The following is a 26,596-nucleotide window of genomic DNA, read 5'->3' as shown; positions in this document are numbered from 1 at the left end:
GACCAGAGGGCTTCTGGTTTCTAGCATCTTGAAAGAGATAATGCCAAAGAAAATGTCAGGAGATTAAACCGTTTGAAAGACGATTCCAGTCAGAGTTTCAACAGGGAGGACGTTCCCAAGGAGAGTCACAGAGTGAGATCAATTCTTTCCAGAATCATCTGACACTGAGTCAACCGGACGTTTTCTTACAAAGAAGGGAATGTCGGGAAATCGGCCAATTCGCCTGAGCAGAAAGGTAGGTCTCTACAAACAGTATAGGCCCAATCCAAAACGCAAGTCAACGAACAGATTGCCTTTGCCTCTAACTAGGTTAACTTGCTTGGGAAGATTTCAGCCAAAGAGCCTCGGTGTAACCTAGCACGATGGTGATGAAATAGCAGGATACAAGCCAAAAGCCAGGCTGCTTCTGTGACGGTTGGAAACCACTGGTCAATCTGTGTTTTGAATTTCTTCGCATGATTTAAGATTAAGCCCAAACTGCAAGGTAACCAAAAGGAAAAAGTCATTCTGGCTTTCTCATTCCTGGGGAGTGCAATTTGGCTTTTTTCTGTGTCCCAGGTCAGGAAAAAAATCTGTCTAGGGAAAAAAGGGTTGCTACTATCCTGAACTTTCCCGTGACTGTAGACGGCACAACCATCCTTCCCCTCTCACAAGCCCGTAACCTTGGTGTCATCCTTGACTCGGCTCTCTCATTCAACCCAGTCAATTCGTCACCAAATCCTGTGGGTCCCAGCTTCACCACATCGCCAAGATCCGCCCTTTCCTCTCCATCCAAACAGCCACCACGTTAGTACAATCACTCATCCTATCCTACTGCATCAGCCTCCTTTCTGATCTCCCAACCTCCTGCCTCTCCCCACTTTAGTCCATACTTCATTCTGCTGCCCTGATTATCTTCTACAGAAGCGCTCGGGGCCTGTCACTCCCCTCTTCAAAAATCTCCGGTGGTTGTCTATCAACCTTCGTATGAAGCAAAAACTCCTCATCATTGGCTTCAAAGCTGTCCATCCCCTTGCCCCCTCCCATCTCACCTCCCTTCCCTCCTTCTACATCCCAGCCGCACGCTCTGCTCCTCTGGTGCCGCTAACCTTCTCGCCATGCCACGTTCTTGCCCGTCTCGCCACCGATCCCCGGCCCACGTCTTACCTCTGGTCTGGAACACCTTACCTCAAGTCTGCCGAACAATGACTCCCCATTTCAAAGCCCTACTGAAGGCGAATGTCCTCCAAGAGGCCTTCCCAGACTAAGCCCCCCTTTCCTTCGTCTCCCCCTCCCTTCTGCATCACCACGACTCGCTCCTTTTGTTCTTTCCCCCTCTCCCCGCCCCACAGCACTTATGTATATATGTATACTTCAACAATTCTATTTATATCGATGTCTGTTTGTAATGATGTCTGTCTTCCCCCAACCTAGACTGTGAGCCCGTTGGGGGCAGGGATTTTCTCTTTTTATGGCTGTATTGCACTTTCCAAGCGCTGAGTACAATGCTCTGTACACAGCGCTCAATAAATACGACAATGAATGCATACTCTAAATGGCTCAAACTCGAGGTTGCCCTGCACTCCTGCACCTGCACCTCAATCTCAAAGTATTCAAGATAATCAGGTCCCACATGGGGTTCGCAGTCTAATTAGGAGGGGGAACAAGTATTAAATGCCATTTCTCAGATGAGGAAACTGAGGCCCAGAGAAGTTAAATGACTTGCCCAAGGCCACACAGCAGACAAGGAGCGGGGATAGGATTAGAAGCCAGGTCCTCTGACTTGCAGACCCATGCTCTAGCCACTAAGCCGCTCTGCTTCCCTAGCAATTACGATAACCTAAATCCGGTCTGGCTGAATATAGATGCCTTCAATTAGCAATCAATATTACTCTGAACAAGAGCTGAAGGAAGCAGCAATACGAAAGGGTTACTTTGAAAGATGATTACTAGGCAGCTTGCTTAGAAGAACACTCCTCACTCATATCAAAAGGACATAATGCCAAAATTGGGTTAGACCCGTGGTTAATCCAACCCAGCTGTTATCTAAGAGTGGCAACAGGATGTTTGAAAAAACTGCAAGTTGCCCCCCGATCATGCGGCTGACCGCTTCCCTCAGCCTGTGACCCTAGAGATGTAGGCCTAGTGGACAGAGCACAGGCCTGGGAGTCGGTAGGGCCTGGGTTCTAATCCCCCCTCCGCCACTGGACTGCTGGGAGACCTTGGGCTAGTCACTTCACTTCTCAGTGCCTGCTACCTCATCTGTAAAATGGGGGATAGGACTGTGAGCCCCGTATAGGACAGGGTCTGTGTCCAACCTGATTAGCTTGTATCTAGCCCAGTCCTTTACACATAATAGTCACTTGAAAACTACTATTATTACTACTAGTCGTAATAATAATAAACATTACCTGCTTAACATCCCTCTTACAAGGGGGTTAACTTAAAAGCTACAGGCAACGAGGAATTTGGCTCCCTTGGCGTGGTCGTTTCAGGCTGTAGAGGAAGGATGATGTTACCCTCTTCCAAAAAACCCAGGCTCCAAGACAAAAACCCCTTGCCAACTGGGAGATTTTTAATATATTTATTTGAAAACCAAGGTTTGTGAAAGAGTACACTAAGTAGCCATATAGCTTTTCTTCAACCCCATACACAGAGACTCGCTTCTTTAAGTCAGCACAGAGGTGATGTTGCATGCATTGAACTTCAGGTCTTGGGTTGAATTTCCTCATAGATGTGATTCCAGTAACAGAGCAATCATCTATAGATGGATGACTGAAGATCCTGGAGAACAAAAAATAATCTTTCACTCTCACTTAATTTTGTCTCTTCATTTTCACTGAATAGCCTTTAACAATGCCAACAAGAACTCAATGACACCTTATTCTTAGACCGGTATAGGAACTGTGTCCAACCTGATTATCTTGTATCTACCCCTAACGCTTAGTCCAGTGCTTGGTACCTTGTAAGCACTTAAATATTAAATTATTATTATCTGAAATGCTGGGGAGAGGGCTGGATTTAAAATCCTTTACCCTGATTCACAAATGCTACATTGTCTAATCAGACAAGACGTGAAAGCCCGCACTGTGTAATCTGGGGTGACATCTCTGGGTCACTCAATCAAACAAATCAGTCGTATTTACTGAGTGCTTACTGTGTGCAGAGCACTGTACTAAGCGCTTGGAAGAGGGTATCCAATACAACAGAGTTGGCAGACACATTCCCTGCCCACAATGAGTTTACAGTCTATGTTCAAAGCCTCAGGTCAGGCTGGCCCAGGGTGGGGCAGGGAAAATCCGTGTGGGCTGATGTGGCTTCCGGGAAACTCTTGGAAGACTGTTCATTTCGGCTGTGCCGCTCTGACTGGCTAGAGGAGTCGGGCGAAAGAGTCATGTGGCAAAAGTAAAGGAACCTTCCTTCAAATCTCCCTCATCTCAAGTGTTCTTATTGGGAGGCCTTGATAAGAATTTTGGAGCCAGTCCAGTCCTGGAAATTAGAAGAGGTTTGTGTGGTTATAGAGGAGGAGGAAGGGGAAGAGGCAGTAGAAAAGGTTTAAGGAACCAAACTGATGAGATGAGGAAAAGGTGAGAAGGTGAGACCGAAAAGGTTTTCTGAATAGGAAGTGGCATGGGTTGCCATTATCTGCAGCAGGGGGACTGGAAAGGAGGATGGTTGAGCTTGGAGACAGATCAATCAATCAATCAAATGTATTTAGTGAGCGCTGTGCGCAGACCATTGTACTAAGCACTTGGGAAGGTACAATATAACAGAGTTAGTAGATACATTCCCTGCCCACATCGAGCTTACAATCTAGAAGGGGAGACTGATATTAATATACATTACAGATACGTACAAAAGTGCTATGGGGCTGAGGAAATGGTTAATAAAGGGAGCAAATTCAAGCGCAAAGGTAGTGCGGGAGGGAAGGAGAGAAGGGGATATGAGGACTGAGTCGGGGAAGGCCTCTTGGAAGAGATGTGCTTTCAATGAAAGTTCGGAGGTGGGGCGAACCATCGCCTTTTGGAGATGAAGAGGGAAGGAGTTCTCGGCCAGAGGCAAGGTGTGGGAGAGGGGTCGGCGGTGAAAGAGATGAGACCGAGGTACACTGAGCAGGTGGCATTAGAGGAGCAAAGTGTGCAGGCTGAGCTGTAGTAGAAGATCAGGGAGGTAAGATAGCAGGGGGTAAGGAGATTGAGTGTTTTAAAGCCAATGGTAAGGCATTTCTGTTTGATACAGAGGTGGCCAGGCAACTACTGCTGGTTCTTAAGGAGCGGGGAAACATGAACTGAAGGGTGTTTTAGAAAAATGATCCGGGCAGTGGAGTGAAGTAAGGACTGAAGTGGGGAGAGATAGGAGGCAGTAACAAGGAGGCTGAGGCAGTAATCACGGTGGGATAGGATAAGTACTTGGATTATCGTGGTAGGGGTTTGGATGGATTTTCATGATGTCATGAAGGGTGAACCGACACGATTTGGTGACAATGAATATGTGGGTCATATGAGGGCTGAGTCAAGGATAATGCCAAGGTCATGCGCTCGTGAGAAAGGGAGGATGGTGCTGACTACAATGATGGGAAAGTTAGAGGTGGGCCAGGGTTTCGGTTGGGAAGATGAGTTCTGCTTTGGACATGTAAAGTGTGAGGTATCGGCGGGACATCTAAGTGGAGGAAATACGAGACTATACAGGAGGAGAGAGATCCAGGGCTGGAAATGAAGATTTGAGAATACTGAAAAGGAAAGGCAAAACTAGTTGATGAGCATTAAGGGAAAAGCAACCAAGTGGCAAAAACTGAAAATTAATCCATAAAACTCAGTCAGATGCTATGAGGAATCTTTAGTTACTTAGATGGGACTGTTTATAATGAACTGGATTCGTTTCAAGGCATTATCGGGTCATTCAGGCCCGTGGTTCACCAAGGCCAACATTTTCTATTTCCGACAGGGCTCGGAGTGACTGCATGATATCTATCCTTCCTAGCTTTCAGGAGTGCACCACCTAACGCCTCAAACTTTCCCTCTAGTTCCCGCTACCACACCCACCTCTGGGTCTTAATCATCGATGTACTCAAAAGGTTCTGGTGGTTCTGGCTCCTGCTCCTCCTCCTCAATTTTTGGGCCGTGGGCTGCCACTGGCTCGACCAGCTCCTCCACATCTTCACTGGTGTCCTTCAGAATGATGATCCCCCCAATGGACAGCTGCAAGGAAAAAAAGGCCCAGATCAGGAATGCCGAACATCAATGCCCGGATCTGGATGAGCCCCCAGGGTTCGGAACCTCGGTACAAATAATCTGCATTATAAGATGGCCACTTAATACTCTAGAAATGCTCAAATCAATCAATCCAGCGATGGTATTTACTGAGCGCTTACTATGCGCATGGCACTCTAAGCGCTTTGGACAGTACAATACGACACAATTAGCGGACACGGATCCCTGCCCACCGAGAGCTAAATGAGACTGAGATGAGAAGCTAAAAGCAATGGATTAGACAGGTTCGCTATATTGGGCTTATTTGCCTTTCTGGAACAACCAGTCGCTTTCAAAGTCTTGCACGTCAATCATCATCCCCCCTACTGTATGCCAAATAGATCACGCCATTTTCTATGAAGCAAGCACCATTTACTCAGAAGGCGTTTAGTCCAGCTGGGTGTAATCTCAGCCACTGTGAAAAGCAGGAAGAAGAAAAAAAACAAGAGCTGATATTAAGGGAGCGGTTTCTTTTTACAGGGTGAAATGGTGTTGGGCTGAAAACTGATCTTCATCCTAGCCGGACGCATTATATCTGAAAGTGGGAAGCAGTGAGTCTTAGTGGATAGAGCATGGGCCCGGGAGTCAGAAGGTCATGGGTTCTAATCCCGGCTCCCCTGCAAGTCTGCGGTGTGACCTTAGGTGAGTCACTTACCTTCTCCGGGCCTCAGTTACCTCATCTGTAAAATGGGGATTAAGAGTGTGAGCCCAAATGTGCGACAGGGACTGTGTCCAACCTGATTAACTTGTAACTACCTCAGTGCTTAGAACAGTGCTTGGCACACAGTAAGCATTTAAGTATTTAATAATAATAATAAAAACTTTTTTATCTCTTGACTCAACAAAGTTTTTGCTATACACTACACTTGTTTTAAAATTGTGATTTGTATCTTGCTACTTTAAATAAACAACTCCAAGTGGAGTTTCCAAATCCTGAAGAGACCTGGTCAAACTCAGCCTGCTGAGTTCGCTGCTCCTCAGCCTCCGGACAATTGCTGCGGCTCACAATAGGAGGGGAACTTTATGTGTAGGAAAATGAAAAAAGGAGGGAACCTTGAAGTGCAAAGGAGAGAAGTTTCCATGTTGAGAGGTGACGCGGCCCAGTCCACCCCACAGAACGACCGTTAGGGAGGCCACCTTTGGCGGAAATGGATTCAGTGGGCAGTAGAAACAATCCGATTCTCAGACAGATCAACCATGGCCTGTGTTACTATAATTGTTGTCTTTTGTCGGGCCCCAAGAGAATTACAATCGATATACAGGAAACAGTACATTTCTACCAGTGGCCGTAAAAGAACAGGAAAGGAAGATTAGAAAGGAAATGAGTTACACATCTCTATGTAACTCAGTAAAACATGACAACACAATAAGGGAGAGTCTTTCTTGGGTACACCACATGGCCAGCACTGTGGGTCCCACATTGGTCTTTTCAGGCACACATATCCAGTCATAAGTGAATTTCACTGACAGTGACGTCTTCCTTGAATCCCAAGGACAACACACACACGCAAGATTATATAAATATATATCTCGAGCAAGAAATACTTTGTCTAAATATTTAATTTTTATAGTGTTTTTCTCAGTTCCCTCATCCAATCCCACCATCCCTTACCTTTACTTATATCTATAGTTAATAAATATATACATATATCTTTACTATATAGTAAATATGTGCTCTGCACACAGTAAGTGCTCAGTAAATAACATTGAGCAATATAGATAACATTATATATATATATGTACACGCTCATATATATGATAAATATCTAGCTATACATATATATCTAAATATATCTGTCTCTCTAAGATACGGGATGGAGGGACTGAATGATGAAAGAACAGAGAAAAAAGGTTCTTTTAAAAAAACAATATTTAGATTTGAAGTCTCATTTACTCACGTGGTTCCAGAATTTTACCTCCCCTCCCAAATCCTAACTACACAGGGGTGAAGACTGTCTCTGAAAAATACAATTACTTTGTTCATCTGCGAGGTTCCGTTCTGTGAATGGGCCTTAATCCATTATCCTCGAATCAGGCAGGGATCATAAAAGCAGCATCGTCGTGAGTGCTAAACTAAAAAACAACCTAAGAAACCTCCTAAAGACTAGAGAGGAATGTATCATGCCAAAATCAGAAGCAGACACCCACATTCACAAGACAATTTGCTAATTCTCTGGACCTGGGAGGTGTGTGGCTCCAGGATGAGGTCACCAAGTCATTTCATGCCTGGATGGAATTATATGATCTAACTTGAAACCAGCATATAATCAACACATGGAAGGGGCTTTGACAGCTATATTCTCAAAAGGGAAGTTTTACTAATACCTCACACCTCCAACAAAAACTTCAGTGACACAGGCGAGTACGACACGCTCTGTTCTGTTCTTGGGAAAGGCCTACAATTCCAGGCATAGGAACGACACCCCTGTGGCTGCCAACGTCCACGTTATTTCTGTGTCTTATTTCAAATTGGCAAAAGAGGTGGTGTGGGGTAGGATCTTTCTAAAACTCAGTGCTGCACCACGAGACCAGCATGGTGTCTAAAGAAATGGTCTCTAAAGAAATGTCCTAGGATGTCAAAGATCCCACTCTACCATTTTCAAGAAGAAAGGTGCTCTGAGGACCAGGAGACCAGGGCTTCACCTCCAGTTCTCCCTGTGTCTGGTTAACCTGGGCACAGATGTGCACACGAGTCTCAGAAAGTGCTACACTACTGTGAGCCTTGCTTGTTCACTGTGCTCTGTGTACCAGAATAATAATAGCAACTGTGGCATTTGGTAAGCACTTACCATGTGCAAGGCGCTGTACTAAGCACTGGGGTAGATATAAGCAAATTGGGCTGGACACAGTCCATATCCCACATGGGGCTCACAGTCTTTATCCCCACTTACCATATAGGGTAACTGAGGCACAGAGAAATTAAGTGACTTACCCAAGGTCACACAACAGACAGGTTGCAGAGCCGGGATTAGAACCCAGGTCCTTCTGACTCACAGGCCCGTGCTCTATCCGCTAGGCCACGGAACCAGACTGGCAGGGATGATAGACCTTGTGGTAGTCCATGAAAGCTAGCCGTCCTAATATCAATTTCTCAGTGCGGGTTCTTGGGGCTGAGGTCTCGGATCTGAATCTCATCCCTTACCCCTCTAGACTGTAAGCTCGTTATAGGCAGGGACTGTCTCTCCTTATTGCATTATTGTACTTTCCAAGCGCTTAGTACAGTGCTCTGCGCACAATAAGCCTCGATAAATACGACTGAATCAACTGGAGAAGCAGCGTGGCTCAGTGGAAAGAGCCCGGGCTTTGGAGTCAGAGGTCATGGGTTCGAATCTCGGCTCTGCCACTTGTCAGCTGTGTGACTATGGGCGAGTCACTTAACTTCTCTGTGCCTCAGTTACCTCATCTGTAAAATGGGGATTAAAACTGTGAGCCCCAAGTGGGACAACCTGATTCCCCTGTGCCTACCCCAGCGCTTAGAACAGTGCTCTGCACATAGTAAGCGCTTAACAAATACCAACATTATGAATTCTGTTGCATCATACTCTCCTGAACGCTTAGTACGGTGCGCTCGATAAATACCAGCCACTGACTGATTGATTCCTGATGGAAGACTCCATCATGACCATCTCTGAACTGGTCTGGAGTTGGTCACTGCACCAGCATCAAAAATACTTTAGCTTGGATATCGCCAGCTGAGAAGGTGAGAGATCTGCTATTTCTAATCAGTTCTTTCATCTTCCTTCATGAAAATGGTAATTACGGTGGCGGCTTTGAAGTCTTGTGGAATTCTTCGGTGTTCTCCATGTTGAGGAACTGCCCAGGTTGTCTTCCGAAGATTCCGTCCCTTCAGGCCTGATATCACATTCAGATTTGGGTTTGGTTTTGCAGTAGGTCGACAAGGATAACAACAATGGGGGCGTTTCTATTGCTAAATATGAGCCAAGAACCGTGCTGAGTAGAGAAGATATAATGAGATCAGACACATAGGTAGAGAGTCTAAGTCGGAGGGAGAATGGGAATCTTACCCTCATTTTACAGATGAGGAAACGAGCCAAAGGAAAGCTGTGCAAGGTCCCACAGTTGGCAAGTGGCGTAGCCAGGATTAAAATTCTTATCTCCTGAATCCCAGGCCTGCATCCTTTCCCTACTAGGCCAGGCTGCTTCTCCACAATGCTGGCTAGAATCCTGCCAGCGTTAGAGAGCAATAAATATCAGGTCGGTTGCAATGGCCGTCGTTTTCTTGAGGACGACATTGAATGGTGGTGCCTCTGAAATCCTGTTTTCCTATTTACGTTCAGGATCCCCCCCCCGACCATATCTGTGACGGAAAGCCAGCTTCATTCTTCAAAAGAGTGGTAACAGGAAGATAACAATTTTCGGGCTCTCGAGGGCCCTATAAGTGTTTGAGTTCGGGAAAAAGAATGGAGGGGAATAAACCTGAGTTAACGTATTGGCTTAAAATAATCTCCGCAGAGAAGGCACAAAACAGCCTTCATGACTATTGGAAGCCTAACACTGGTGAACTAAATGAACTAATGCTATTAATGGCATAAATTGATCCCTGTTAGTTGAAATGCACCATTCTCATCTTCTTAGCAGACAGCCCCTATGTTAGCTGCTAAACAGTGGAAGCTAAAGTTTAATGATAATAATTATGGTATTTAATAATAATTGCGGTGTTCGTTCAGGGCTTACTGTGTGCCAGGCATTGAACTAAGCTCTGGGGTAGAGACAATCAAATCGGGTTGGACAGAGTCCCTGTCCCACATGGGGCTCATGTTCTCAATCCCCATTTTACAGATGAGGGAACTGAGGCCCAGAGAAGTGAAATGTCTTGCCCAAGGTCACAAAGCAGTCACGTGGCGGAGCTGGGATTAGAACCCATGACCTTCTGACTCCCAGGCCCGTGCTCTATCCACTATGCCATGCTGCTTCTGAACTGAGAGAACCAAATGGGGACATGGACTGTGTCCAGCCGGATTATCTTGTATCTAAGCTAGCACTCGGCATAATGCTTGGCACACAATAGGCCCTTAAATATCGTAATAATCCTTCCCCTCTGTTCCTCAGTATTCTTTTTAAAATTCCCTATTCTTCCTTATCCCAAATGGCAGTGAGTGCATATAAGAATGTTTAGGTTTCAAAGACAGAGATGAAGAGATGGAAGGGGAAGAGAAACAGCCCAAACTCCAAGATCTAGATAACTGCAAAGAGGCTTTTAAGAACACGCTCGTCATTAACGGCTGGCATTTCCAAGGCATACGGCTCTTATCGATTCTACTCAGCCCACTCCTCTTCTTCCTAGGTCTGTTAGTCATTATTCTGAGGAGAAGGGTGTTGGAAAATCAACTCTAAATACTTCATATATGTGACTCCACATTCTCCTTTGGTCCCTTCCTTAGTTCTTTTCCTTTCCATTAGGCGGGAGTTGAAGGTTTCCTCCCAAACACTCACTCAGTTTTCTTTTGCTATCATTTAGGCTACCAAAATGATGATTATGATGATCGTGAGATTGTAAGCTCAATGGGGGCGGGGAACATGTCTACCAACTCTGTTATACTGTACTCCCCCATGCACTTAGTACAGTGCTCTGAACACAGTAAAGTGCTCCATAAATACTACTGAGTATGGTGTGGTAAGCATTTACATTGTGCTAAGTGCTGGGACAGATATAATACAATCAGATCAAAGTCCTTGTCCCATGAGATTGTAAACTCCTTGTGACAGGGACTGTACTAACCAAATGTATTTTCTCAAGCACTCAGTACAGTGTTCTCCACAGAGTAATCGCTCAATAAATACCAATGACTGCTATTAATATTATTCTTCCTTCATTTTCCTTACAAAAAGTTAGGCTCCACCCAAGGTAGACTGCTATCCAAATGGATATAATGAACTGAGAATTCAAAGTGTGGGAAAGAAGCCCCAGAACCCTCTTCCACTGTAGCCATAATCAAAGAGCATGGCCACGAGGAAAGAGCACAGGGCTGGGTTCTAAACCTGGCTCTGCCACTTGTTTGCTATGTGATCTTGGGCAAGTCACTTCACTTCTCTGGGCCTCAGTTCCCTCATCTGTAAAATGGGGATTAAGACCGTGAGCCCCATGTGGGATATGGACTGAGTCCAACCGGATTAGCTTGCATCTACCCCAGAGCTTAGTACAGTGCCTGACACACAGTAAGCGCTTAACAAATACCATATAAAAAACAATACTGATCCATCATCCTTGAACAGTACTACTGTGTGTGGAGCACTGTACTTGAATTATAGACTGTGAGCCCATTATTGGGCAGGGATCATCTCTATCTGCTGCCAAATTGTACATTACAAGCACTTAGTACATTGCTCTGCACATAGTAATGAATGAATGAAGTGATTCACTGATACACTCATTTATTAATTCTTTCAATCATTTTTTGAGGGGCTAATGTGTGCAAAGCACCGTACTCATGGGAAAGTACAATATAACAGTAAACAGCCACATTCCCTGCCCAAAAGCTTAGAGTCTAGATTGTAAAACAACCTATTAATTATTACTGTTACTAACAACAACAATAACAACCACCTCGTGATGTTAATTATATACTCCAACTCTGCCTTGGTGGGAGGACATACATATTATTTACTACTTCATAATGCAATCATTTAATAGTCATCCACTGACCTTTGAGGAAAAGAGAATTTCCAAGGTTATTAAATGAATTGACGGCAGAACCTAGGTTCAGGTTCCCAGCTCTCATTTTTAGTGTGACAATTATTCCACCAACCCCTTTCCTTTTAATTCAGACTAATAATACTAATGATGATAATAATAGCATTTGTTATTTGTTAAGTGCTTATTGAGTGACACAGACTATTATAAGCTGGAGTACATATAAGGTAATCCAATCAGTCCTAACCATAAATTTATTCGGCAACTGAACATAGAACGTTTTACAGACTACAAAACATTTTGTAAGAATTTAACGGTTTATGGAGAAAGCAGCTGCCACCAAAGGCAACCAAACTAAAATACGCCACAGAATAGGGTCCTATTTTAATCCTGCCCTGTGTTCACACGCATACACATGGAACAACAGTCAAAACGCCTATTTCCATTGAGACAAAACTCTGCAGCCGGCTTTAAAAGAGACCCTCGCCACGAGAAACCCCTTAAATATTCCGTAAGAACAAAATACAGTGTTCAACCATTAGCATTCAGCATTTCTCACTGATGTTCAGCAGCAGAATCCATTACCAGAGCCAAGCCATTAAACTGTTTCATTAGAGGTGGATAGTTGGCAGCATAAGACAGGGGGCAGAAGAATCCCAGCAGAAATGTGGCCAAAGCGAAACCATCCTCCCTTGATCTGCTTATAAAAAAGGCCCTTGTTTGCCAGAGATGCCCCTCTCTCAATAAATCAATAGTACTGATTGAGCGCTTACTGTGCGCTAAACCCTGTATTAAGTAAGCACTCGGAAGAGTCCAATACAACAGAGTTGGTAGACATGAATACAATGTATTATTATGATTATCATCAAGTGCTGTAGAGTCATTTCTGATTCATACTGACTCTATGGATACATTTTCTCCAGAACGTCCCGTCTTCTGCCATAATCCGTAACCTAATGGTTCTTCTGTTATCATTGTTACGGTCTCTATCCATCTAGCTGCTGGTCCGCCACTTCCATGCGTACAATAATAATAATAATGATGATACTAGTGATATCTATCAAGTGATTACTAGGTGTCAAGCACTGTTCTAAGCACTGAGGAAGCTACAGAATAAATCAAGATTGGACACAGTCCCTTCTCCCACACTGGGCTCACAATTCAGGTACGGGGGACAGGTATTGAGTCCTCATTTTAAGATGAGATACCTTAGGTACACAGAAGGGAAGTGTAAGGGCTACAAGCAACTTACTGGCTTGAAAGGCTGGTATCTGCAGGTCTCTGGCATGGAAAGGACCTTGAGCTGGGCAGGCATAACACGGGCTGGATTGTCCAGCAGTTGGAAGTTAGGCTCAGGTTCCTTCTTCTTCTCTTTTTCATCCTTTTTATCCGCTTCATCCTAAAAAGCACCAAAAAGACACACAGATAACACCGTCGGCTCCCAACGCTTGTCACGTAATTAGCACTTAATATACACCATAACTAACTATTCAAGACAGTGTGAGTTAGTTGGCAGAATTCGTTCTGGGCCGCTTAAAATCGCCATAGGAAGGGAAACACGAAATCAATAATTGATCCTCAACTGAAAGAACTCTTTGGATGTAAAGATGGCAAACTCAGTCCATGTCTCCCCATGGACTGCTAATTAGAGAATGCCAATGTCTGCCCTTCCCTCTCCATCCTGCTACCAGGCAAGCATTTATCCTATCCTACCATATTTATTTATTCAATTGTATTTATTAAGCACTTACTGTGTAGAAAGCACTTTTTTGGGGGGGTATTTGTTAAGCGCTTACAGTCTTCATCCCCATTTTCCAGATGAGTTCACTGAGGCTCAGGGAAGTGAAGTGACTTGCCCAAAGTCACACAGCTGACAAGTGGCGGAGCTGGGATTAGAACCCAGGACCTCTGACTCCCGAGCCTGGGCTCTTTCCACTGAGCCACGCTGCTTCTCTATAACTTTCTCAAGCATTTCACTTGCTAAGTGCTTGAGAGAGTACAATGCAACAGAGTTGGTAGACACGTTCTCTTCCCCCAGTGAGTTTACGTGCTAGAGAGTTTACAGTCTAGGGCAAAGATTGGATTTAGCCTCTGCTCTACGGATGTGTACAGTATGAAGGGGGTGATAATTTAGCTGCACATATAATATCTAATTAAAACAGATCAATCAATGCTATTTACTGAGCACTTACTACGTTCAGACCCCTGAACTAAGCACTTGGGAGTGTACAATACAGAGTTGGCAAACACATTACCAGCCCACAATGATCTTACAGTCTAGAGGGGGAGAGAGAAATTAATATAAATAACTTATAATATACTATTTATCGATATATACATGAATTCTGTGGGGTTGGGACAGAAATGGCACTTGGAAATCCCACAAAACTATCTTTCCAGCCTCTTCTTCCTATCTGTAATTTGAAGTCTGCCTCCCTGCAAGTATGTGAGCTCTTTGAGGAATGGGATTATGTCTTCTCACTCTACTGTGCTCTTCCCAAGAGCTTAGAACAGTGCACTGCACCTAAGAAGAGCTCAGGAAATACTACTGATCGATCGGGGTATTGGAAACAAAGCCATTTGGGAGGTTAAAGGGGTTAAGATTATTTGACGTGATGGTGATAATGATGATGGCATCTCTGGCCAAGATCGACCTGAGAAGCTCAGTCCTAAGACTTCAGGAACTGAAGGAGCTACTTACTGAATGCCATTTTGCCAACCATATTACTAATCTCGCTGATTTCCCTGCCTCTTGCCTCTCCCCACTCCAGTCCATACTTGGTTATACTGCTCGGATCATTTTCACAAAAATCCGTTCATTCCATGTCTCCCTTCTCCTCCGAAACTTCCAACGGTTGACTCTCCCATTTCCACATTACACAGAAACTCCTCACCATTGGCTTTAAAGCACTCGATTAGCTTTCCCGCCCCTGACATAATTCGCTAATCTCCTACTACAACCTAATCCGCACACTTAATTCTTTCAACACCGAACTTCTCACTGTAACGTGATGCGACCTGTCTTGCCTCCAACCTCTTGCCCGCATTCTCCCTCACACCTGGATCTCCTTCCCACTTCATATCTGAGAGACCACCCCCTCCCCATCTCCAAAGCCCGACTAAAATTGGATCTCCAACAGGACTTCCTGAATAACCCCTCATTCCCCCACCCTAATCGCCATCCACTCATCATCTATGCACTCAAATCTGTACCCCTTAATCACTGACATTCACCCCACCCTTGGCCCCAAAACACTTATGTATGTACCCTCACTTATGTATGCACCCTTATATGCTGCCATTTCCCCTAGACTGTAAACCCATCAAAGGGCAGGGACTGTCTCTATCTGTTGCCGACTTGTTCACTCCAAGCGCTTAGTACAGTGCTCTGCACATAGTAAGCGCTCAATAAATACTATTGAATGAATTTTTTTTTCCGTGGTACTTGTTAAGCACTTTCTATGTACCAGGCACTGTACTGAGCTCTGGTGTGGACTGTTGAACACAATCCCTGTACCAAATAGAGCTCACACTCTTAATCCCCATTTTACAGATGAGGCACTTGAAGCCCAGAGAAGTTAAGTGACTTGCCCAAGGTCACATAGCAGACAAGTGGTGGAGCCCGAATTAGAACCCAGGTCCCCGGGAGGCCCAGGCGTGTGCTCTTTCCACTAGGCAACAATGCTTCTCCCTACCTGCAATTTATTTTAACATCTATCTCCCCCTCTAGACTATAAGCTCCTTGTGGGTGGGGTTCATATCTACCAACTCTACTGTATTGCATTTTACACAGTGCCAGATGCCTGTCTACTTGTTTTGTTTTGTCTGTCTCCCCCTTCTAGACTATAAGCCTGTTGCTGGGTAGAGAAGCAGCGTGGCTCTGTGGAAAGAGCCTGGGCTTGGGAGTCAGAGGTCATGGGTTCAAATCCCGGCTCTACCACTTGTTAGCTGTGTGACTGTGGGCAAGTCACTTAACTTCTCTGTGCCTCAGTTCCCTCATCTGTAAAATGGGGATTAAGACTGTGAGCCCCAAGGGGGACAACCTAATTACCCTGTATTTACCCCAGCGCTTAGAACAGCGCTCTGCACATAGTAAGCGCTTAACAAATACCAACATTATTGTTTCTATCTTTTGCCAAACTGTACCTTCCAAGCATTTAGTCCAGTGCTCTGCACACAGTAAGTGTTCAATAAATACGACTGAATGAACAGTAAGCACACATTAAATAACACTGATTGAAAAGGCAACAGAAGATCTTGCCCATGAAGATTTTACAGTATAATAAAAGGACTGGTAGGCGCAATTTTTTTTAATCAATAATCGGTTCAGGAGGAAAGGTATATACAACAGGAACTAAAATGGTATGGAAAAATAAACTGATGAATAAGTACAGTATGTTAATTAATATACTGTATGCATAAGTTCTGGTCATATATATAACTGTGAAGAGTGATGAGGCTCAGATGTCACCAGAGATGTCAAAGAATATAATAGGGTGCCATAGCTATGTGGACAATAATCAGGATTGTCCTTACACTCTCCTAAGAAAGTAACTGTAAGACAAGCTTTATACTAGGATGAATGTATGGGGAAAGTGAGGCACAATTGTCTGCCGCGTGACCTTGGACAAGTCACTTAACTTCTCTGAGCCTCAGCTAGCTCATCTGTAAAATGGGGATTAAGGCTGTAAAGCCCGTATGGAAGCAGCATATAGAAGTAGGGTGGCTTAGTGGAAAGAGCCCAGGCTTGGGAGTAAGAGGTCTTGAGTTCAAATCCCGGCTCCACCTTTGGGCAAATCACTTCACTTCCCTGTGCCTCAGTTACCTCATCTGTCAAATGGGGATTAAGACTGTGAGCTCCACGTGGGACAAGCTGAATAGCTTGTATCTACCCCAGCACTTAGAACAGAGCTTGGCTTTTAGTAAGCGCTTAACAAATATCATCATTATTATATGGGACATGGACGGTGCTCAACAGGATCAGGTTGCATCTTATCCGAGATATGGTGGCTGGCACAGAGTAGGTGCCTAACAAATACCATTAAAAATAATTACAGTGACCATTTCCCAGGAAGGAGTCAGCTTCCGTATAATGGGGTCAGATCTGGCACACTCAAGGCCATCGGGTCGTACTTACCACTTCCATCTTTTCTTCTTCCTTCTTCTCCTTCTCCTTCTCCTTCTCTTTTTCTTTTTTCTTGGCCTTGGCAGTGATGGAGAGCACAGCAGTGGAAACCTGGGTATGACGACCAGAAAAGCATTCAGAAAGAGTTCATCGCACTGTTGGCAGACCCTTGGGCCTCGTTCATCTTTACAGGACACTTCTACGAATTAGCTAATGTGACCAGAATGGCAGTCCCTAACTCCCAGGGGTCCAGAGGGCTTAATACTAGATGTAACACTGTCTGCTACCTTCTGCATTTTGGGGTGGAGTCTACTAAGGATGACATTTGTTTAATATCGGCAAAACCCCTGGGAGACGCATCCATCTCTGAGAGCGCGGTCCGGCTGGAACCGAACTAAAAGAACGAGTATGATATATCAGCAGCCTGCTGAGTCTAAACAACTAGCTCTGAGAGAATACATGAGAAGTGTGCTCTGCAGTGCTAACTTTCATCTAAAACCCGAGGAACTACGCCAGAGAACTCTGCTTGTTTATTCTCTCCCTTGTTCTCATTTTAGCTCGTGTCTACATAGTCGGGGGATGAGCAGTTGAGTGTTAAGTCTTGCCAACTTCTAAAAAACAAGTTTTCTAAACAAGCTATTTGACTGCCAATCGCTCACGGGCTTGGGGTCACGGGGACCCAACTCTATTCAGATCGGGATTGCATGGAAGGAACAACTAGCTGTTTTCCGACAGCAGTCACTCACAGAACAACTTCGGGATTTCTAGACTCGTCTAGCAGTGTTGCTCCCTTAAGAGAAGAGATCGAAGAAGAAAGCTGTGGTCCTTCTCGTGTTAGATGGGATTTATCTGCAACACCTGACAACTACCTCTTATTTGCCTTCACTGAGAACCTTTTCTCTTCTCTATAAGGTGTTCTTGTACCTGTTTCATTAATAAACCTACCGGGGCTCAGGCAGTTGGCTAGTCCTGGTCCCGGTTTGGTTCCCAAGCACAGATCCGCATGAGAGCGTAGTGGACTTTTAAAAAAGCTTTACTCACTTTTTCCTTTTCTTTCTCTTTTGGTACCTCCAGAGGTGCAGGATACGCAAATGTAGATGGCTTACAGTTGGACTTGTACTGGACTTTTGGCATCTGAAAAAAGATAATCCGGGAAATGTTTAAACTGTAAGCTACAAACTAAAGGGAGTAAAACCACCATCTCCTTCTTTCAAAGAGATTAAAAAATGCAAAATTTAGCGGTCCCATCTATTTCCTTCCTTTCCACCCTCCCCGCATTTACATGATCACAAAGGAAGTTCAGAAGCTTCTCCCCAAGTCAAATGTTCCACTGCAGTTGTAATGCCTTTCATTATGACATAACTCCTGCTAGAATGGGTTTTATGCTATTTATATGATTTCCTGCTGGCGTTCCAGTCGAGCACTAATTCTGGCAGAGATCAGTCCTGCATTAAGACCTGCTTCCGCTTTGGCACTAACTAGTCTTGCTTGGCAAGCTGGACCAAATGCTTTTGAGTCCTCTGGTACAAATTAAATGTCTCACTGAAACATGCTTCCGGTACACTCTGCTGGCAATGGCCACCCTTTGTTCGTTCATCATGGAGGCAGAGATGGCCTGGTCTCTTCGATCCTTCCCCTTTTCACTCTTTCAAAGCTTCAGAGTTATTTTCCTAAACAAACAGAAGTCTTACTACTGAAATGAACGTCCATAAACAGGATGCATAGGGATTTAAGAGCCCCGCTCAATGCAGGCTTTTATTATTTTATTTAAATGGTATTTAAGTGCTTACTAAGCGCTGGGGTAGACACAAGATAATCGCGTTGGACACGGTCCCTGTCCCACGTGGGGTTGTCTTAATCCCCATTTTACAGATGATGTAACTGAGGCCCAGAGGAGTTAACTGACTTGCCCAAGGTCTCATAGCAGATGAATGACGGAGGTGGGCTTAGAACCTAGGTCCTTCTGACTCTCAGGCCTCTGCTCTATTCATTAGGCCACACCGTTTCTCTTTCCAATAGGCCACGCTGCTTCTCAGCAGGCAGGTGGTCTGATATTACTGACCATAGTTACTGGGAAAATAAGGACGTTCGGCTTTTCCAGCAAGCTAAATCTGCTCAGAACTCCTGATACTTTCAGGGTCTGCCTAAAGGTTTAACTCAAAAATACTTGACACAATTAAATCTCAAAACAAGAGGCCAAAAAAATCAACTAAATGAAGAAGAATGAGGATTCTTCTCACTGGAATTTCCAGCTTTTAATTTTGTATAAGGATAAGACCAAAAGGCAAACTAGCAGAGGAAAAACAAGGAAGAAAATTAAAAAATTAACTCACAGGAACAATCAGCTGAAAAGAGTCTGCTTTGTACAACTTACCGAAAGTTTGCCTAGCCTACCATCCAGGAGATACGTGAATAAGAAACACTGAAATTGAAATTTCCTTCCCACTTGCCCACCATAAACTGGCACATGGGCAAGAGGATACTTTCACATCCTGCTGCAATGGACATCTAGAAGAGAAGCAGCTTGGCCTAATAGGGGGAAAATGTGGGCCTGGGAGTCAGAAGGACTTGGGTTCTAATCCCAGCTCTGACAATACAGTGCTCTGCACACAGTAAGAGCTCAATAAGTACAACTAAATTGAATCAACCAGGCTTCAACAACTCACTTATTCAGCCCTCTCTTGCTCTCTGACACGCCAAGAGTTGAATCACCTACCTTTAGGTCCTTGTTAAGGCCAATGACGCAGGTAGGAGTGTAAGCCAGGGAGAGGAAGTGTGACAGCGGGAACCAGAACCAGAACTGGGTGAAGACCAGGACACCCACAACGGAAGGCATGTGCGTATGTCCTGTCCTGGACTGCAAAGAGATAGTGACGTTGTGCCCACCTGTGGAGAGAAGAGAAACATCAAAACATCAAGACCAACAAAAGGGGAATGATGGTAATGCAGGAGAGAGAGAAGGGCATAATAACCCAGGAGACTGTCATGGCATTAGGCAGGGGGTCAAAAGGAGACCTAAATAATATTCAGCAGTATATCCAGTACTACCAGAACAGGTTTTCACTAAGCGCTTTGGCTTGAATATTGTTACAGGTATATTCATCTGATAACAGGGACCAGTCTGGATGTTGGTTAGACACTGGTTCCCACAGGGTCAGAAGATACGACTTGTAAGCCTGCATATATACGCAAGTACTACTGAAAGAAGTTTTTTTGGTGGGGTTTTGCAAGAATCGGATGTACAGACTATATCAATTCCCAGCTCCTCCCCTGGCCCAAGGCTAGCCTCTATCCCTTCTTCCCTCCTTGACTACCATCTTCAACTGTTCACTTTCTAACGGCTTGTTCCCCATTGCATGCGAACATGCATATAATAAAGATGGCAGTTGTTAAGCGCTATGTGCCAAGCACTGTTCTAAGCGCTAGGCGGGTACAAGGTAGTCAGGTTGCCCCACATGAGGTTCACAGTCTTAATCCCTGTTTTCCAGATGAGATAACTGAGGCAGAGAGAAGTTCAGCAACTTGCCCAAAGTCACACAGCTGACAGATGGCAGAGCCGGAATTAGAACCCATAACCTCTGACTCCCAAGCCTGGGCTCCTTCCACTGAGCCACGCTGCATATGTCTCTCCTATCTTAGAAAAACCCCTCTTGCTACTCCCCGGCTCCTTCCAGTTATCGCCCCATCTCCCTACTACCATTTCTTTCCACACTTCTTGAGTTGTCTACACCTGCTGTCTCCACTTCCTCTCCTCCAGTTCTCTCCTAGATCCCCTCCAATCTGGTTTCCGCCCCCTTCACTCCACAGAGGCAGCCCTCTCTAAATGGGGAGTTCAGTCTAAAGTCAGTCCAGTCTAAAGGGTGAGAGCATTTTAAATGTGTAACAGGGTGGGCCCTCTCCCCCTGCCGGGATGGGGCAGGACACAGGAGTCCCAGGGCAGGGGGAAGCTAGGCAGCCCATTCTGGGTAGCTGATAGGCTGAGAAATGTTTGTTTATATGGTATTTGCTCATTCCTTCAATCGTATTTATTGACTGCTTACTGTGCACTCATCATATCCCGACTGGATTACTGCATCAAGCCTCCTTTCTCGTCTCCCAACCTCCTGTCTCTCCCCACTTCAGTCTATACTTCACTCTGCTGCCCTGATTATCCTTCTATAGAAAGGCTTGGGGCATGTCGCCCCAAAAACTCCTCACTCTTGGCTTCAAAGCTCTCCACCCTCTTACCCCCTCCTACCTCACCTCCCTTTTCTCCTTCTCCAGCCCAGCTTACACACTCCGCTCCTCTGCCGCCACTCACCTCCTCACTGGGCCTCGTTCTTGCCTGTCCCACTGTCGACCCCTGGCCTATGTCCTACCTCTGGCCTGGAATGCCCTCCCTCCTCATCTCTGCCGAACTAGCTCATTTTCCCCCTTTCAGAGCCCTAGTGAGCTCTCATGAGAGCTCACCTCCTCCAGGAGGCCTTCCCAGACTGAGCCCCCCTTTTCCCCTGCTCCTCCTCCCCTCCCCATCACCCTTACTCCCTCCCTCTGCTCTACCCCCCTTGCCACTCTACAGCACTTGTGCATATATGTATATATTTATTATTCTATTTTATTAACCATGTGTATATATATATATATAACTATTTATCTATTTTTAATGCTATTGATGCTTATCTACATGTTTTGTTTTGCTGTCTTGTTTGTCTCCCCGCTTCTAGAATGTGAGCCTATTGTTGGGCAGGGATTGTCTCTATCTGTTGTCAAATTGCATTTTCCAAGTGCCTAGTACAGTGCTCTGCACCCAGTGGGCACTCAATAAATACGACTGAATGAAAATGAATCTTGGGCAAGTCATTTAACTTTTCTGTGCCTCAGTTACCTCATCTTCAAAATGGGGATTAAGACCGCTAACCCCATGGGGGACAGAGACTGGATTCAACCTGATTAGCATGTATCTACCCCAGGGTTTAGTACAGTGCCTGACACATGGCACAACTATTATTCTTATTAAGAGAGGTCAAAATATCTTAGAAATGAAAGGAAATGGAAAACTGATTTTAAAAATATTATAGTTTTGGGGGTTGACGATTGGCTGAAAGAGGTCTCGGGATCATTTGGGGATTTCACTGACCTATCTGCCCTTAACACTTATGATAGTGAACAACTGAGAGTCGGCCGCAAAGCGATGTTACGTACAGGTGCGTAAACAGATGGCTGAGTGTAAAGACCAACCCTGCGATCTGAGTGAAGAGGGGTTAATTCAAGACGCACAGTTGAAGCTGCTTAGCAGATTGAGTTGAAGAGTGCAACAGGCAACTCCATTACCGCTGACAAGGCCAGGTGCAGGGAGTCTAATCGGATTAAAAATGCGATCAGCCACTGAAGCCAGGGCAGTTCATAATTCGGGGGAGGGGAGGCCTAATGGAACAGCATTCCTTTGCCCGGCAAAAAGGGCCAGTCGGTGAAGCCAATGCCAAAAGCTAATAAGATCAGCTCTGCTAATGGTCTACATGACAAAACCACTAAAGGATGTAACCGCTTCGCCAGAAGCCTTCCCGCTAGATTTGACAGGACGGAAACACAAACTTGACGAAAACAAAAATAACAGAAACTAATGTGACCTGCCACCTCTCAGGGTCGCACCTGGAGAGTTTCCAGTCCTCTATCAGCCTCGACTGTGGGAGGGTCAAGCAGAGGCCTTCCCATTCCATTCCGAGCTTGGCCGGTGGCTAGTGAGTGGAAGGCAATCTGCTGGCAGCAGCGGCAAGGGAGAGAGTCGAGGGCAGAGACTCAGGTTTACTGTGCGGAAGGAGGCAACGGTCAACCGCTTCTGGATTTTGACCAAGAAAACTCTATGGATACACTTTCAGAAGGACTGCAGATGGAGGGGAGGCGTTCGGGGAGAGATGGGTCCATGGCGTCGCTATGGATCGGACACGACTCGACGGCATAAGACGAGAACAACATTGTGACCTGCTGTTCAATTTAGCCCGGTTGTTCTCAGATTTTTTTTCAGCAAAGCTTCTCTTAGACAACACATCGAATTTGGGTGAGCCCCGCCAAAGCTTTTTGATTTCATTTATAGTGGCTCCTTGAAAGTTGATGTCCTTTCTACTTCCCTAAACACTGAGTCAATATCACCTACTAATAGCTCGATAACTCGGAAGGTGTTTAGCAAACATTTTTAGAGTAACCAAATGTAATAAAAGCAAGAGCAGCCCCTCAGAACTCTTGAATTTTCCTATTCCTATGAATAACTGCCATCCTCTGCTCTTTACCCCACAAAATCTAGTCAATCAATGTTATTTATTGATTACTGCTTAAAGAAGCAGCGTGGCTCGGTGGAAAGAGCATGCATGGGCTTGGGAGTCAGAGGTTGAGGGTTCGAATCCCTGCTCTGCCACTTGGCAGCTGTGTGACTGTGGGCAAGTCACTTAACTTCTCTGTGGCTCAGTTACCTCATCTGTAAAATGGGGATTAAGACTGTGAGCCTCACATGGGACAACCTGATTACCTTGTATCCACCCCAGTGCTTAGAACAGTGCTCTGCACATAGTATTGGTATTTGTTAAGCGCTTACTATTATTTATTGAGTAGCTCCTGCGTGCTGAGCGCTGTACTAACAGCTCGAGAGAGTACAACACAACAAAGTTGGTAGACACGTTCCCTGCCCACAGAGAGCGTAACAGTCGAGAGGAAGAGACAGACACTAAGTGCCGTGAAGCTGAGGGGATATCACATGGTTAAAGGGTATGGACCTAAGTGCATATGTGATGCAGATGGAAGACAGAATAAGGGGAATGAGGATTTAGTCGGGGAAGTCCTCTTGGAGATGTGATTTTAGTAAGGCTTTGAAATTTAGGAGACTGGCGGTCTGTTGCATATAAAGGGGGATGGAGCTCCAGGCCACAGGGAGGACATGGGCGAGGAGATGGTGGTACAGTGAGGAGATGGACATCAGAAGAGCGAAGTATGTGGGGCTGAGTCGGAGCAGGAAATCAGCTATGTAAGGAAGGAGGGGGACAGCTGATTGACAGCTTTAAAGCTGATGGTCAGGAGTTTCTCTTTTTTGCGGAGGTGGATGGGCAACCACTGCGGTTCTTAAGGACTGGAGAGACATGGACCAGGCGAGGTTTTTTTATTGGTTTCTTTTTTAAAGAAAAATGATCTGGGCAGCAGAGTGAAATATGGACTGGAGTGGGGAGAGACGGAGGCCAAGGGGTCACTGAGAGGGCTGATGTAGTAGTCAAGTACAGATACTGTAAATCCTTGGAGCAACATGGCAGCACGTTGGATGAAGAGAAAAGGGTGGATTTTAGAGATGCTGTGAAGGTAGAGATGTTGTGAAAGTAGAACCAATGGGATTTAGTGACAGACTGAATGTGTAGGTTGAATGAGAAAGATGGGTGGAGGATAATGGGGATGTCTAAAGTGATGGGAAAGCCAAGAGGAGGATAGGGTTTGGGTGGGCTGATGAGTTCTGTTCTGGACATGTTAAATTTGAGGTGTCAGAGGGACATCCAAGTATTGATGTTCTGAAGGAGGGAGGAAATGGAAGGCTGCAGTGAAGGAGAGATCAGGGCTAGGGAAGTAAATTTGGGAATCATCTGTGGAGAGATGGTAGCTGAAGCCATGGGAGTCAATGAGTTCTCCAAGGGGTTGGGTGCAGATGGAAATTAAATGAGGATCCAGAACTGAACACTGAAGGACTCTTACAGTCAAATAAAAATGACACTCTCACAGTCCTAGTACTCTCCTCCACTCCTGTTGCTCATCACTCCTGCCTTCATTATTATTATTATGGTATTTGTTAAAGCGCTTACTACGTGCCAAACACTATGCTAAGCGCTGGGGTATACGCAAGCAAGTCAGACTTGACACAGTCCCTGTCCCATGTAGGGCTCATGGTCTCGATCCCCATTTTACAGATGAGGGAACTGAGGCACAGAGAAGTAAATTGACTTGTCCAAGGTCACGCAGCAAACACGTGGTGGAGCCGGGATTAGAACCTATGGCTTTCTGACTCCCAGGTCTGTTCTCTATCCACTATGCTATGATCTTCTTGCTTTCAAAGCCACATATATCACAAGACCTCCAGGAGCTCCTGGCCTACAACTTGGGAAAGACTGACCTAGCTGAGGAGAACTTTGGTGGCAAAAAGAGAAAGTTTTACATTCTAATGAGAAGGACTCATTATTTTAGTACAACTGGGAGTGAGAGATAGTGGCTTCACACCACAGACTCGGAATAATTGGATAAAGGCTCTTCTTCCCTGGCTTCTCTGAACATCTTTCGGTTTTCTAGGAAATCTCAGTGTGAGCGGGAGAGTGTTCCATCTCTACGCAGATGACACGCAGATCTACATCTCCGCCCCTGTCCTCTCCCCCTCCCTTCGGGCTCGCATCTCCTCCCGCCTCCGGGACGTCTCCACCTGGATGTCGGCCCGCCACCTAAAACTCAACATGAGCGAGACTGAGCTCCTCATCTTCCCTCCCAAACCCGGTCCTCTCCCAGACTTCCCTATCACCGTGGATGGCACGACCATCCTTCCCGTCTCTCGGGCCCGCGATCTCGGTGTCATCCTTGACTCGTCTCTCTCGTTCACCCCACGCATCCTAACCGTTACCGAGACCTGCCGGTTTCACCTTTACAATATCACCAAGATCCGCCCTTTCCTCTACACCCAAACGGCTACCTTACTGCTACGGGCTCTCGTTATATCCCGGTTAGACTACTGTGTCAGCCTTCTCTCTGACCTCCCTTCCTCCTCTCTCGCCCCGCTCCAGTTTATTCTTCACTCCGCCGCCCGGCTCATCTTCCCGCAGAAACGATCTGGGCATGTCACTCCCCTTCTTAAACTTAACTCCAGTGGTTGCCTATCAACCTCCGCTCCAGACAAAAACTCCTCACTCTAGGCTTTAAGGCTCTTCCTACCTCTCCTCCCTTCTCTCTTTCTACCGCCCACCCCGCAAGCTCCGCTCCTCCGCCGCCCACCTCCTCACCTTCCCTCGGTCTCGCCCATCCCACCGTCGACCCCCGGGCCACGTCCTCCCGCGGTCCCGGAACGCCCTCCCTCCTCACCTCCGCCAAACTGATTCTCTTCCCCTCTTCAAAACCTTACTTAAAACTCATCTCCTCCAAGAGGCCTTCCCAGACTGAGCTCCTCTTCTCCCTCTACTCCCTCTACCACCCCCCCTTCACCTCTCCACAGCTAAACCCTCTTTTCCCCCTTTCCCTCCGCTCCTCCCCCTCTCCCCATCCCCTCAGCACTGTACTCGTCCGCTCAACTGTATATATTTCCATTACCCTATTTATTTTGTTAATGAATTGTAAATTGCCTTGATTCTTTTTAGTTGCCATTGTTTTTACAAGATGTTCTTCCCCTTGTCTCTATTTATTGACATTGTTCTTGTCTGTCCGTCTCCCCCGATTAGACTGCCGTCAAATGGCAGGGACCATCTCTATCTGTTGCTGACTTGTTCGTTCCAAGCGCTTAGTACAGTGCTCTGCACATAGTAAGCGCTCAATAAATACTATTGAATGAATGAATGAAAGAGTGTTATCGGGCCTCGTTTCGGACTGGGAACGTGTCTGATGATTCTGCTG

At 45.6% G+C, this 26,596-nt stretch overlaps 1 protein-coding gene across 1 annotated transcript in view; it reads right to left on the bottom strand.

Annotated features, from left to right (window-relative positions):
- Positions 1–2,544: 2,544 nt before the first annotated feature.
- The window catches only part of PSMD1 (proteasome 26S subunit, non-ATPase 1), a 146,773-nt gene continuing 122,721 nt past the window's right edge, over positions 2,545–26,596 (bottom strand). Inside the window, exons 20-25 of the mRNA XM_029060265.2 lie at positions 19,722–19,891; positions 18,047–18,139; positions 17,018–17,116; positions 13,133–13,279; positions 5,022–5,177; positions 2,545–2,763 (exon numbers count right to left, since the gene is read on the bottom strand). Coding sequence (XP_028916098.1) covers positions 5,031–5,177; positions 13,133–13,279; positions 17,018–17,116; positions 18,047–18,139; positions 19,722–19,891 — 656 coding nt within the window. The 3' untranslated portion in view covers positions 2,545–2,763; positions 5,022–5,030. The remainder of the gene's footprint in view (positions 2,764–5,021; positions 5,178–13,132; positions 13,280–17,017; positions 17,117–18,046; positions 18,140–19,721; positions 19,892–26,596) is intronic.

Source organism: Ornithorhynchus anatinus, chromosome 1 (assembly GCF_004115215.2).
Source record: "Ornithorhynchus anatinus isolate Pmale09 chromosome 1, mOrnAna1.pri.v4, whole genome shotgun sequence".
Taxonomy (NCBI): Eukaryota; Metazoa; Chordata; class Mammalia; order Monotremata; family Ornithorhynchidae; genus Ornithorhynchus; species Ornithorhynchus anatinus.
Note: the sequence above shows the minus strand (reverse complement) of the source record. Positions and strands in the feature narration are given on the sequence as shown.